Source organism: Hyla sarda, chromosome 1, assembly GCF_029499605.1.
Source record: "Hyla sarda isolate aHylSar1 chromosome 1, aHylSar1.hap1, whole genome shotgun sequence".
NCBI classification, from domain to species: Eukaryota; Metazoa; Chordata; class Amphibia; order Anura; family Hylidae; genus Hyla; species Hyla sarda.
The window spans coordinates 380,267,475-380,282,710 of record NC_079189.1 but is presented as its reverse complement, the minus strand read 5'-3'; the positions used below and the strand labels follow the sequence as shown (position 1 = coordinate 380,282,710).

Below are 15,236 nucleotides of genomic sequence, written 5' to 3'. Positions count from 1 at the left end.
TGGCAAAATATTAACCTTTCTAATATACTTCATAAGAAAATGTTAATTTTTTTGTTTTTTTATATATATATAATATATATATATATATATATATATATATATATATATATATATATATATATATATATATATATATATATATATATATTATAGAAATATAATATTATAGAAATCATGGCTTTGTCCAAGCTGAAGCACAGACATGGACAAAGTCCAGTAAGTGAGGGCGGGCTAGCACTCCTCTGTGCTCTCTTGTCTGATGGCACTCCTCTGTGCTCTCTCTTGTCTGATGGCACTCCTCTGTGCTCTCTCCTGTCCTATCAGACAGGAGTGCTAGCCCACCCTCACTCACTGCACTTTGTCAATGCCAAAATGTACAACATGTAAAAAAATTCTTGTAACTGACAGTGCCCATTTAACTACTTATCCCGTACCCACAGGCTAGGGGATAGGTGTCTGATGGCACACACATCCAGTCTCCCGGCAACCTGGCTCTCCTCATGTATGGAGTGCTCACCATACAGAGTGGTGGCTGACATGCAGCCTCCATGCATCTCTGTGGGAGAGACTGAAATGCAGCACTCGTGTATCTCTGGCTCTCCCATAGAGAAGCATGAGGAGAGCCCGGGTGCCTGGCCACTGTGATCACCCCGCCCCCCCGATCTTCTGCCTGACACCCCAGCTCTCCTCATGCACGGAACGGTGGATAGGGAGTTGAGTATCTGAGTTAACCAATGAAGACAGGTGATTTAGGGTACTTTTGTACACTAATCTATATGTATAGAGTTGATTTTAGCTTTAAAGCTATTAAAGACTAATGTAAAATCTATTCTTTTCTTCGCCTGAATAGTGACCTTATATGTAGAGTGAGTGCTGGCAATGATAATGCTTGTCTTACAACCAACCTTTTGGCCGCCTTGGGTAAACAAGAACCAAGACTTGTTCCACTGGTTGTGGCTTTACGATATTGGGCAAAGGTAAATCATTGATATATTTCTACTTTTTACGTTTATTTTTTAAAAACATGCATTAATTTATTAACAGAATTGTAGAGTGATTTAAGGAGTACCCTTTGACTACATAATCTGACTAAACTGTCTTGGTTACAGGCTATTAGCAATATTTTATTTTGTATACTTTAATAAAGAAGAAATTGGTTGTGAAAAAAGTGTAACTAAACTAATGCTGTTTGAAAGAGTCTAAAATCCACCCCTATCTTATTATAGAGCAGATTGTGGCTGCATTGTAGCACAGGCTTAAAGGACAAGTCCATGTCTGTACGGAGCCCCAGCTCTCCCACAGACTGGCGTGTTATGACCCCGCCCCCTAAGCGGGGGAAAACCACGCCCCCTCCTTATATCTCTATAGGAGAGAAGTTGCGTAACTATCATGTGCAGCTATATAAAGGTAATTTTAATTTGCTGAAGTTCCCTTTTAACAGAAACTATCAAGGATTGTCTGGGCAAAACATTTGGGTGTTCGTGCAGGGAATGAGTAAAAAATAGTCTTTCCTTCCTTGTTCCAGGATCAGCTGTCTCCAGCTGGAAAAAGTAATAGTTTGGCTTCTCATGCAGCTCCAGCCAGCAGCTGCCCTCTCCAAGGAGCTGCAAGTACAGGGTCCCTGGGGATGGACAGGGCTCAGTAGCAGGGCAAGGAACAAAATTTCAATGTTGGCTACATTTATTGAAGAATGCGAGGTTTCTAAGACTTTGCTTGAATTTTCATCAAATTCCATTTGATGGGGGAAAAATAGCACTGTTGCCAATTTAAATTTTTTTTTATGGCAAAATAGAAACCCATTGTCAGTGGGGTGGCCAGGTGACATTGATGTCTGTGTAATGGACCAAGCTTTATTTGAAAGTAGATGTCCGGTTTTATTTTTAGATGTGCTAAATCATTATTAGTTATTTTGTGTAATTATATTATAATGTGTTTTTTTTTTTTGTTTTTTTTTTTTGTTTTTTTTTTACAGCTATGTGGCATTGATAAGCCTGAAGAAGGTGGCCTACCACCTTATGTGGCTGCACTCATGGTGGTTTTCTTCCTTCAGCAGAGAAAGGAGCCAGTTCTTCCTGTATACCTAGGATCCTGGGTATGTTCTTGTATCATTAGTTATGTTTTTGTAAGAAAAGATGGACAGGCATGTGGAATTCCTATCTCCCGATGCCCGGGACATGAAGTTCCACGTGCTGGGCAGCTAAATTCTGCTGACCTTTAGCCCTGCTTTGTGCTAGTAGAGCCGGCCAGACAACAGCAGTGCTCTGGGTGTATGGAGCGGGCTCCTGACTCGAGCCCTCTCCATACCTGGCGGCCTCCAGCTGATTTCAGCACCTGGGAGCCGCTGCTAATTGCCTGGCATGCAGTGATCGCCACGGCCAGCTATTAAATTAAGAAACCTTTTAACCATCCCTAGTGGGGTGGATCGCCACCCACCCACCCATTTTTAAAGGAGTGTTCCGACAAAAAAAAAAAAATTTGTACAAACAAACCTTTTTACATCTTAAAACTCCTCATTTATCCACATATGCATCTGTTCAGCAGGGATCCAATCAATGGGACCCCCACTGATCATGAAGTCTCTTATCCTGCAAGTCAATGGAGTGGCAGCACATGTGCCTTAATGATGCCAGATGGGTAATGAGCGCCAATCACAAGAACTGTCCTTTTGCCCCCTTGAAGAATAAGTAGCGTGGCAGCGGGCATGCTCAACTTCCACTCCTTTTATTCACTATGGAACTTCGAAGATAGCCAAGCACTGTGCTTACTGGTCTTCAGCAGTACCATATAAAGTAAATGGAGCAGCTGCCAAGCATGGGTGCTGCCACTCTATTCACTCAAGGTACAAGAGTCCACTGTTGTAATTGGTGGGGGTTCCAGGGGTCAGACCCCCAGAATCAGATGCTTACCTTTTGAGACAGTGTTGTGCCAAATTGGTAATTCTTTCAATTATATCTTTTGAGAATACTATTGCTGTTACAACACTATTGGCAAATGTTCACCAATACTTATACTAATTAAATGAATAGTGGAACTTATGAGTTTGTTCGGAATTTGATATATTTGTGACAAAATAGCATCTGAAAAATTGTAAGGGATAAAGGAATAAAAGCTGAGCAATATAAGTTATGTAAAATTATTATTTTTTTTTTTCTTTAAGATTGATGAGTTTACAATTTCTAAATTGAGTCAATTCAGACTGAAAGAACCCAACAGCAAATATGTGTTTTGGGAATACAGTGCTGCAGCAAACAGCGACAATCAAAATAATGAAGAATGCACTTCTAAAGGAAAGGTAAAAAATGCACTAATTCAGTGTGAAAGTCTGCCTCATTGAACACAGATGGAGCTGGATGCCGTCAATCACTAAATGAAGTTTAATTGATTGACTGTAATATAAAATACCAATTTAAATTGAGGCCTGCTTTGCATACCCTTCACTTTACTAAAACTTGCACCTGCACACAGGCATAAGTTTTAACTAAAATCTATGCCAGGTCTGACTTGCCCTACGTGCAGCCAAATGTGCACCTGGAGGCAAAATCGTACCTGGTGCATATGAAATGCCAGTCTTCCAGTAAATCACCCACATAGTCCTTAGGAGAAACACTACATTTGGTTTCAATAATACAATTGTGTATTCTATTCCAGGTGCCACTCTTCTTTGACTCAGAAAAACAGTGTTCTGCGCCTCTTGGTCAGCTTTGGGTAGATCTGCTTAGATTTTATGCACTGGAATTCAACATGGCTGACCTTGTTGTCAATGTTCGTGTTAAAGAGAAGCTTTCTAGGGAATTGAAGGACTGGCCTAAGAAACGAATTGCTGTAGAAGGTAATATTATCTTTTGGTAAAAATATTTTTAGTATTTGGTAAAAATCAATACATATTTAACATTTCCCAATGTGACCATCAGTACCTAAATGTGTAACCTAGTTTGCTTAATAAGTGTATTCTGTAAATGTACACCAGCAATAAAACATCATGTAAATAGCCTATCTAACTAAGGTGAGTGAGAGAGTGGCAAGGCCAGCAGAGTCTACTCGTAGTGGCCCATATGTTCCTGAGGCTGGATTTACATGGGTATATTACGACCTAAAGTCCCAGCTTGACCACTGGTCTGATGACCCAAACCAAAGTGTCGCTTTGGGTCAACAGAAACGTGGTCTGGCTGGGACTTGTGGCTGTTAAGCTCCTGTATAAATCTTGCCTAAAGAGGAGTTATGGGGTTTAAGTAACATGCTTGTCTGTAAACAAATTGTGTTTAATAAATTCACAAACTAACAATGTTCATCTTTAAATATAGATCCTTACTCTGTAAAGAGGAATGTTGCAAGATCAATGAACAGTCAGTTAGTGTATGACTTCCTTCTCCACTGTTTAAAGGCAACCTACAAATATTTTGCCATGCCCCAAACCAAGTCTGGAAAATCCAGCACTCAAAAGTCCACCATTTCTGCTCCAAATACTAACAAAAAAGGTGCACAAAATCCTTTAACGTGTCCAAATTCTGAGAGCATAAACAAGTTGGAAGAATTCTTAGACAGTCATGATGGTTTGGCTTCTCTTGTAATTTCCCAGCCTACTCACAGTCAGGTTCCTAATGAGATGGATAGTACAGCAAAGAAAAAGCTAGTCTATAATACAACATACCCAGATGTTAATATTGAAGATGCTGACTGCATAACAGAGGAGATTATTTTAGATGACCCAGAAGATTTTTTCCAGGGCTCTGAAGAACCAGAAAGTCCTCATGAAGAAGATTCTGATGAAGATGACCACCCTTTAATAGGAAATGAGGAGCAAAGTGATTACATGATTGATCAAAGCTATGAGGAAGATAGTGAAAGTGGAGAGGCAGCTATGGCAGGCAATGAAGAAACAGACAGTCTGTCTGACTTTGAGGGAGGTGTTTGCTTAGAGAGCAGAGACCTCTATGTCGATAAGGGAGATGTAGAAGAGGAGAGCACAGAGGGTACAGATGAACTAGAGGAAACTGCCCATGATTTTGGACTGGCACCTGTAACTATTTCAGATGAAGAGGAGGAGGAAGATGATGAGGCTAGTTTGGTATTGAATCAAAGGGAGAATTTAGATCTCATGGAGGATGATGATGATGAGCTAGAGAACACTTACACCGGCTCAGTGGTTGAATTGTCTGAAGATGACCAAACTGGACAAGTGTCTGCTAGAAGTTCAAAAGTCCATGAAAACTGCACTGAAGGACTTTCTGACACTGTGCTCTCAAAAACACAAGCCAAAAAACTCCTACCAGTTACCGAAAGCTCTGTCAATGAAGAGATTTGTATGTTTTATGAATTTTACAAACCAACATTTACAAAAGGCAAGGTAGGCTTCAAAACTTTATTCCAGATTCTATTTATATTTACGGAATTGTATGTAGCAGTCTCCCATATCCTTTTCATTTGGTTAGTTTCGTACATGGCATTTCGAAGTATCAGGAGTTTTGATCAGTTGGGGTCCAGGTGCTGACACTCCCACCCATTGCTAAAATTAATTGACAGGTTTGCTCTGCCAGAGTACCCATTTAAACTTCTGGTTTTTCTTGGGAACAATGGCTTTGCTCGGGGTGTTAACACTTGTTAGAGGAGTGCTCTGATACTTGTGCTTTCCTGTACTTAAAAGCTGCTTTTCGGTCTGACCACAGTGCTCTCTGCTGCCACCTCTGCCTGTGTCAGGAACTATCCAGAGCAGGAGCAAATCAATATTGCAAACCTCTCCTGTTTCAGACAGTTCTTAACACTGACAGAGATGGCAGTAGAGAGCATTGTGGTCAAACTGGAAAGAACTACACAACTTCCTCTGGGGCATACAGCTACTAAGTACTGGGAGGCTTAGGATTATTAAATAGAAGTAATTTACACATCTGTTTTAACTTTCTGGCACCAGTTGATTTGAAAACATTTTTTTTTTTCTTCCAGAGCACCCCTTTTAAGGCTGAAATTACACTTACTTAACTTAATTTTTTATTTGAATCCAAAGCCAGATGGGGATTGGGGGGGGGGGACTATATAAAAACACACCCTAAACTGTTTGGAAACACACCTGCAGTTTTTAACGGAATTATCCAGTATTAGAGAAATTATAGCTGTCTTTATATTTCTGCTCCATTCTATTAAAGAGAATAATTCCAAGATTTATTTTTCTTTTATATTTTGAATCCTGAATAACCAGTGAGGTTTTACACACAACTTTTTTTGTTGAACTTTTTCGTTCAGCTTTTTGACTGAAGGCCATTAAAAAAATATTGAGCATGATCTAGAGCTGACAGATTCTGCTTGAGTAACAGAGGCTGGGGTGTGGTGCAGGTTACATGCCACCTCCCTCCCTCACCCACCCTCCCTGCCTTTATTAATTTTATGTACAAGGTTCTTCTTACTGCACTGAGCCATATCTGTTTGGGCTTCCCAGCTCTGTCAGGGCGTTTTGTCTGGTGCCCCTTCGGAAGATTTGGCGGATCTTGCACTTCAACTGTCCAATGCTGGAGATTACCGGTGCTCTGCTTCCTTGGAGTCCACCTGCTGTACAGCTTTTGCTACAGGTAATTTTGGTCTCTTCGTCACTCCATGTGGCTGAAAGCTTGGGATGCCGATGCCGCTTCAAAGAAGTCTCTCACGGAACTTCCATTCTCCGGGACCCGGTGCATTGCCATAGAATGAGATTTGCCATAGAATGAGATGGTCCGCCTCCATCACATCCTATTGGCTCACTCTTGTCACGTGACATATTTAAACATCACGCATCGATGCGCACAGTAGTGTCAGTTTGGCTATCACAGGGAGAGGATCTCCTCTCCCTGTGATTGCTGAAGCTGCACTGAGCTCTCATGGCCTCTGTGGCCCGACAGAAGTTCACACATGTACGCAGCTCATACGGCTGCCTCATATACACTTACTCTATTATTACATGTACTGTTGATCCACAGCGCTATCGGGATCCCTATGCCCGATGGCGCTGTCATCGGTGTGCGTCCCCGCGAGCGCCCCACGCCCGCAGCTCTACTCCCCGTCCCCCGCAGCTCTACTCCCCGTCCCCTGTTAACGCTCAGGGAGCGATCCACAGCGCTATGGGGATTCCTACGCCCGATGGCACTGTCATCAGTGTGCGTCCCCGCGAGCGCCCCACGCCCGCAGCTGTACTCCCCGTCCCGTTAACGCTCAGGGAGCGGGGAACAGAAAGTAGAGCATCGGGCGCAGGTAAAGTAGTACTGCGCATATAACTTTACCTGCGCCCGATGCTCTACTTTCTGTTCCCCGCTCCCTGAGCGTTAACGGGACGGGGAGTAGAGCTGCGGGGGGCGGAGGACGGGAGTAGAGCTGCGGGGGACGGGGAGTAGAGCTGCAGGCGTGGGACGCACACTGATGACAGCGCCATCGGGCATCGGGATCCCAATAGCGCTGTGGATCAACAGTAAATGTATATGAGCCAGCCGTATGAGCTGCGTACATGTGTGAACTTCTGTCGGGCCACAGAGGCCATGAGAGCTCCGTACAGCTTCAGCTATCACAGGGTGAGGAGATCCTCTCCCTGTGATAGCCAAACTGACACTACTGTGCGCATCGATGTGTGACATTTAAATATGTCACGTGACAAGAGAGAGCCAATAGGATGTGATGGAGGCGGACCATCTCATTCTATGGCAAATCTCATTCTACGGCAATGCACCGGCTCTTCGGAAAATTCCTGGATGAAATTATCTCCGAAGCTACTGGGGTTAAGAGTTTCTTTCTGCCGCTGAACAGATCCCACCATACAGATTCCTGCCAGAAGTAATCTTCCTTTCAGTCCTTTGCCTCGGGTCATTCAGCCAAGCCGGCACTCTATTCCGGGACAGTTGGTTATCTCAGATACAGGATTCCTGTGTCCGAGACTGTTTCCGATGACTATCGGATTGTTTGCTTCTTTTCCCCGGGATCGCTTTTTTCAATCCCACCCTCCTTGTTCTCCTTCTTTGGCGGCGGCCTTTCGGGTCGCACTACAGGCCCTTCTTGCTCAGGGAGTAATCGTTCCCGTTCCTCCCGAGGAGCGTTTTTCGGGATTCTACTCAAATCTTTTTGTCGTCCCCAAGAAGGGGATCTGTTTGCCCTATCCTGGATCTGAAACTCCTCAACCTCCACTTACTCCTGCATCCATTCCGCATTGACTCTTTGTACTGTGGTGGCGTCCATGGATCAGGGAGAGTATCTTTCCTCTGTGGATATCCGGGATGCGTATCTTCACATCCTGATTTTTCCGACTCATTAGCGGTATCTCCTTCTGCCGTCGCGGAGGGCCATTTTCAGTTTGTTGCTCTTCCCTTCGGTCTGGCCATGGCCCTAAGGGTTTTCACCAGGTCAGCGGTGATTGCCATCATAGTAACATAGTTCATAAGGTTGAAAAAATTCCATCTTTTCAACCTATATCCCTAATGAGTCCCTCTGAGTTGATCCAGGGGAAGGCAAAAAACCCTCATACTAGAGGTAAAAATTCCTTCCTGACTCAAAATATTGCAGTCAGAATAAATCTCTGGATCAACATGCTGTCCCTAAATATCTAGTATACATAACCATCAATGTTGTTGTTCTCCAAAAATGCATCCAGACCCCTTTTGAACTCTGCCCCCTGATATATTTATACATAGTTATTAGGTCTCCCCTAAGCCTTCTTTTTTTCTAAGCTAAATAACCCCAATTCTGATAATCTTTCTGGGTACTGTAGTTCTCCCATTCCCCGTATTACTCTGGTTGCCCATCTTTGAACCCTCTCCAGCTCCAATATATCTTTCTTGTACACTGGTGCCCAGTACTGTACACCGTATTCTATGTGTGGCATATATGCCCCTATTGATGCACCCAATGATTTTATTTGCTTTGGCAGCAGTTGCCCTACACTGGTCACTACAGCTAAGTTTACTATTAAGTAAGACCCCTAAGTCCTTTGTCAGTCGTCAAGTGTTCTCCCATTTAATATATAAACCCATCCTGGATTTTTCCTCACCATGTGAATTACCTTACATTTATCAGTGTTTAACCTCATCTGCCACTTCTCAGCCCAAACTTCCAACCTATCCAGATCCATTTGTAACAGTGCACTGTCCTCTATAGTGTTTACAGCTTTACAGAGTTTAGTATCTGCAAAGATTGCTACTTTACTATTCAACCCCTTTACAAGGTCATAATAAATATATTAAATAGGACAGGACCCAATACTGACCCCTGTGGTACCTCACTAGTAACAGTCACCCAATCAGAATAAGTACCATTAATAACCACCCTCTTTTTCCTATCGCTGAGCCAGTTACACATTCTCCCCCATTCCCATCCTTCTCATTTTATGCACCAATCTTTTATGTGGCACCGTATCAAATGCTTTGGAAAAATCCTGATATACGACATCCAGCGATTCCCCCTGGTCCAGACTGGCGCTCACTTCCTCATAAAAGCTGATCAGGTTAGGTTGACAGGACCGATCCCTCATAAAGCCATGCGGGTATGGTGTCATAAATTTTATTTTTATCAATATACTCCAAAATAGCATCTTAGAAAACCCTCATACAACTTGCGTACAACGGAGGTTAAACGAACAGGTCTGTAATTCCCAGGGTCACCTTTTGTCCCCTTTTTAAACATTGGCACCACATTTGCCATGTGCCAGTCCTGGGGAACATTCCCTTTTACTATAGAGTCCCTGAATATTAAAAATAGGTCTGTCTGTCTATTACAATATTTAATTCCTCTAGAACTTGGGGTGAATGCCATCTGGGCCTGGTAATTTGTCTATTTTGATTTTTTTTTTGTAGGCGTCGCTGTACTTCTTCCTGGGTTAGACAGGTGGTTTACTGGTTTACCTTATCACACTGTATTTCACGTGGCATTTCATTTTCCTCAGTGAATACAGTGGAGAAGAATTTGTTTTAGGATATTTGCTTTTTCCTCACCCCCGTCTATAATTTCTTCCTCATCGTTTTTTTTTTTTTTTTTTTTTTTTTTTTTTTAAAGGGCCTACACTTTCATTTTTGACCTTTTTGCTAATTATATAAAGAACATTTTGGGGTTAGTTTTACTCTTTGGCAATGTAGTATTTCTATCTCTATTTTTGCGGCTTTTATCTGTATTTTACATATTTTAACTTTCTCTATAGCTTTTTAATGCTTCTTCATTGCCATCATGTTTTTAATAGTTTAAATGCTTTAATTTTTTCATTTATTGCCCCCCCCCCCTCCCCCCTTCCTTAACATTTTTATTCATCCATATTGGTTTTCTTTTATTTCTGACCCTTTTATTCCCATAGGGTATATACATCTTACAGTGAGAATTTAAGATATTAAGTCTCCCATTTAGTGTCAGTATTCATATTTTTGAGGACATTATCCCATTTTATATTAAGGGCTTCTCTGAGTTGATCGAACTTTGCTTTCCTAAAGTTCATTGTTTTTGTGGCCCCTCGGGAGATTCCCTTATGGAAGAACAAGTTATAATGTATTATATTATGATCACTGTTTCCTAGATGTCCTTCTACTTGCACATCAGTTACTTGATCAGGTCTGTTGGTTAATATTAAGTCTAGTAGGGCGCTGCCTCTGGTTGGGCCCTGCACCATTTGGGACAGATACCGTATTTATCGGGGTATACCACGCACCGGCCTATAACACGCACCCTCATTTTACCAAGGATATTTGGGTTAAAAAAGTTTTTTACCCAAATATCCATGGTAAAATGAGGGTGCGTGTGTGCGCGTGTATACCCCGATATACCCCCAAGAAAGGCAGGGGAGAGAGGCCGTCGCTGCCCGCTTCTCTCCCCCCTGCCTTTCCTGGGGTCTAGAGCGCTGCTGTCGGCCCTTCTCACCCCCTGGTTATCGCATAGCAACGACACTGGGGACGCACGCCAGAGGCCTGGAGCAGCGCGGACCCGACTCAGGTAATTATGCCACCGGGGATGGGGGGGGGCAGCGGCGCCGGCAATGGGTGCCGCTGCCCCTTCTCTCCCCCTGGCTGTCGGCGCCGCTTCTCTCCCCCTGGCTATCGGCGCCGGCACCGATAGTCAGGGGGACAGAACGGGCAGCGGCGCCGATAACCAGGGGGTGAGAAGGGCCGACAGCAGCGCTCTAGACCCCAGGAAAGGCAGGGGGAGAGAAGCGGGCAGCGACTGCCTCTCTCCCCCTGCCTTTCCTGGGGGTGTATCGGCGTATAACACGCACACAGACTTTAGGCTAAAAATTTTAGCCTAAAAAGTGCGTGTTATACGCCGATAAATACGGTAATTGTCTTTTAGCTATAGTCAGAAACCTGTTTCCTTTGAGATTCACAGGTCTCAGGCTCCCAGTTTTATATCAGGATAAAGTCCCCCATTATCACCTCATTTTAATTTGTTGCCTTGTTTATTTGCTACAGTAATTGATCTTCTGCCTTTTTCATTATGTTTGGTGGCTTATAACAAACTCCTACCAGAATTGTTTTATTTTTATTGCCATATATTTCTACCCATAATGGCTCCACATTGTTTCCCTCCCATATATCCTCCCGTAGTGCGGCCTTCAGACTCGATTTCACATAAAGACAAACTCCTCCCCCTTTCCGTTTTGTCCGATCCTTCCTGAATAGACTATATCCCTGTATGTTGACCGCCCAGTCCAGCTATCGTCGTATATTACGAAGTCCCACCTCTCTATCTACACTATCCTCCCCCTCTATGTTGTAGGTTCCCTCCCCCTCAGTCCCTAGTTTAAACACTCCTCATCCACCCTTCCGGGATCGGACATCCAGGGCCGTTGGTCCTCTCAGGAAGCTCTCCTCTCCATCAAAATTCTGGAACTCCAGGTCATTTTTCCTTTTGCTTCCTCCATTGGCAGAGGATTATTCAGAACCATCCTATTCCTGTCCAGTCAGACAACGCCACAGATGTGGCGTATGTCAATCGCAGCCCCTTGGCAATTGTCGAAGTCTTCAGGATTCTGCTCTGGGCGGAACACAGAGTTCCCTCCCATCTCTCGGCGATACACATCCCGGGGGTGGATAATTGGGAGGCGGACTTCCTCAGCTGCTCTTCGATTGACCCCGGCGAGTGGTCAATCATCCGGAGGTGTTTGCGGAAATTTGCAATCACTGGGGGACCCTGCATGTGGATCTTTGCATCACGTGACAACCGAAAAGTTCCTCACTTCGTCGCAAAGTCCTGCGATGCTCTGGCTGTTGACGCTTTTGTGATCCCCTGGTCACACGTCGTTCTTTCCCCCCCCCCCCCCCCCCCTCTTCTTCTCCTTCCCAGGGTCCTGAGGAAGCTCAAAGCAGAGAGCGTCTCTGCCATTCTCGTGTCTCCTGATTGGCCCAAACGCACGTGGTACGCCGACGTCATTCGGCTCATAGCCGACTTACCACTGTGTCCCAGTTCGTCCCGACCTGCTCTCTTAAGGTCCCCTTTGCCACCCCAATTTACAGTCGCTGCTTTTTTGGTATGGTGGTTTAAACCGTGGTTCTAAATGCCAGGGGTTTTTCTCCCCAGGTGATCCAGACAATGATCTGGGCTCGTAAGCTTTCCTTTGCAAAGATGTATTTCTGATGGTGTGAGTCTCAATCTGTCTCCCACCAGTCGTTTTTTTTTTCTCTTCCGCGTTGTTACAACACTCCCTGACAGGTAGAGGAAGCCGCCGCTTTGAATGATCCCCTTCTCCAGGAACGCAGGTTGGGTCCAGCCGACCGTCCAACTCCCGACCGGAGGATACGAACGCGGCCGCTCCCGATCAGCAAATCAGTCGAACTCCTTCCATCGCTAGAAATAAGGAAAGCGCTGTCCCAATAGTAATTTCCCCCCCCCCCCCCCTCACAAACGAGACCAGCTGCGTCTTGAGGGTCAAACAGGAATGAATTTAATGGGGCTACCTGCCCGGTATTTATGCAAGTCTCCACCAGGGGACCTGATGGAAGACTGTAAAACATAGTGGACAGTAGCCAATCGCAGTGGCTTCAACATAAGCACTTCCCACTTTACCCATACCCTCCCTCCTCTCTATCCCCCAGACAACTGGGAAGAAATCCAATTATCTCCCAGGACAGAGACAATCTCCATCCCAGAACACAACAACATTGAACACATTGAAACATATAAATGACGAAATAGAAGGCGGGCGGCAGCTTCCAGCGGTGTTTGGTAGATAAAGGGTCAGTTTTTAGTTCCATAGGGTTTGTACCGAACACTGCTGATTTTTCCTCGGGTCCCAAAAACGGCCGCCGCCTTGTGGTCGGCGAATGACGACCACCCGTACGAATGGAATGGAGAGGTGTCTGCGGTTAACCACAACGTTCTAATTGGGGCCAGGAGGTTAACCAGCAGATGGATCCGTCACACGCGTCATTTCCTTTTTACAGTCTGGCCTGGAGCAATGTTTGGCCCTCAGTTCTTCTTTTTTTTTATTTTTATTTTTTATTTTTAATTTTTTTGTTGAAATACAAAAAGCAAAAATAAACATTTGTTACAAACATGAAATGGAGGAATGCAATATAAAATAAGGGTTACTCAGTTCTCTTAAGGATCATGTGTCGGCGTGCTCTATTCTTTCAGCGCTCCCTAGTGTCTGACCCTTACATCCGCACCTTTTTTGCAGGGTGTAGCTTATGCAGCTCCACCATTCAGATCCCCCCCCCCACTCCACCGTGGGATCTCAACTTGTTTCTCTGTGCATTACAGGGTGCTCCATTTTGAAGCTGCTGTTCCCCCATCTGGTTCTGCATCAGGACAAGGTGGTTTTTCGACCAACCCCCACCTTTTTACCTAAGGTCTCTTCTTTTCACCTTAATGAGGATATCGTCCTCCATCTTATTGCTCAGCTCCCTCTCATCCTAAGGAGCGCTTGCTTCATTGTCTTGACGTGGTTCGGGCTGTTCGGATCTACCATTGGTCACTTCATCTTTTTCGTCAGTGTGACTCCTTTGTGCTTCCGGAGGGTTGTCGTAAAGGACTTCCAGCTTCGAAGGCGACCATTTCACGGTGGTTCCATTCTGCCATATCAAAGCCTTCCGCTGCAGACGGAAGACTCTGCCTTTTTGGGTCACAGCTCATTCCGTTGGGGCCTCCTGGACTCTCCGCTACCAGGTGCACACTTCTGCGTCTCCTGATGTCGACTTGGATCGCAAGGTGTTGCAGGCGGCTGTTGCTCAGCCTTCCACCTGATTTTGCTTTGGGGTTCTCTCCCACCCCAGAGACTGCTATTTGTACGTCCCACTGACTGTGTCCTCCCAATGGAGCTGACCAATGGGGAACACAGCACCCACTCCTTTTTGTTCTGGTTTACTCTGGTTTTGTTTTTGTTTTTTTGTTTTTTGTCTGGAGGGTAGTTCGGTTATTTTTGTCTGTGGTTTCCCTCGGGCAGTTGCTGTTTTTTTTTATTTTATTTTATTTATTTATTTATTTTTTCTTCTTCCTTCTCTGTCGATCCTCTACTACTGCTTTGGGACTAAACTGATTAGCTCATAGTCAGTAGGCGGGGTACATCCTGCCAAGAGGGGCTGACTTTCTTTTAGTTTTGCCTAGTGTCCGCCTGTTAGTGGCAGCAAGATATACCTGTCTGTGTCCCCCAATGGATCCTCCGAGATTTTACAGTAAGCATAAAAATATCTACTTGTCTTCTTTCATGGGAGAAATGTCACCACAGGCTAAGGGATATCCATATTCAGAAGGATTGTTTGCAATGAGAGAGGCCAGATGTCAAGTTGCACTTGGGGCTTGGGAACACCCTGAGTGCACCAAGCTAGCTCATTTACATAAACAGAAAAAGGGCCATAACTGAGAAACAGCCACGGATCACAAAACTATAAAGACCGTTGTCATCAGTGTAACTCGCACTGCAAAACCACTAGGTTAGTGCAGGACACTGCATATGTTTTTTGTGTTTTTTCTTCTTTTAATTACCCAATTTAAAGAAAAAAAGTGTAAGGTCACATTTTACCAATGGTACCAATGAAAACCTCAATTGGCTTCACGAAATATATTCACATCCACTAGATGTTATGCATGCATTATAGCGTTATTACCACATACAGCTACTCATGGCATCATTTTAACAATAACGGTCAGCAATGGCAAGGGTTTGAGGAAATACTTTCATGTCTATTTTCAGCTTGATGCACTTCTTACACTAGCCTCAAAGACTGCAGAAATCTGAAATGTATTTAGTGGGTACTGTCAGTTCCAGTCAGATAGGACAGGAGTGAGCACAATTGAGTGCTAGACTGAAAGTCCCACTTCCT

General features: G+C 44.2%; 1 protein-coding gene across 1 annotated transcript in view; it reads left to right on the top strand.

Moving 5' to 3' along the window:
- TUT7 (terminal uridylyl transferase 7) overlaps positions 1–15,236 on the top strand; it is a 108,375-nt gene that overhangs the window by 59,340 nt on the left and 33,799 nt on the right. Inside the window, exons 17-21 of the mRNA XM_056566469.1 lie at positions 851–977; positions 1,973–2,092; positions 3,158–3,292; positions 3,649–3,829; positions 4,302–5,344. Of these exons, the coding sequence (XP_056422444.1) occupies positions 851–977; positions 1,973–2,092; positions 3,158–3,292; positions 3,649–3,829; positions 4,302–5,344 (1,606 nt within the window). The remainder of the gene's footprint in view (positions 1–850; positions 978–1,972; positions 2,093–3,157; positions 3,293–3,648; positions 3,830–4,301; positions 5,345–15,236) is intronic.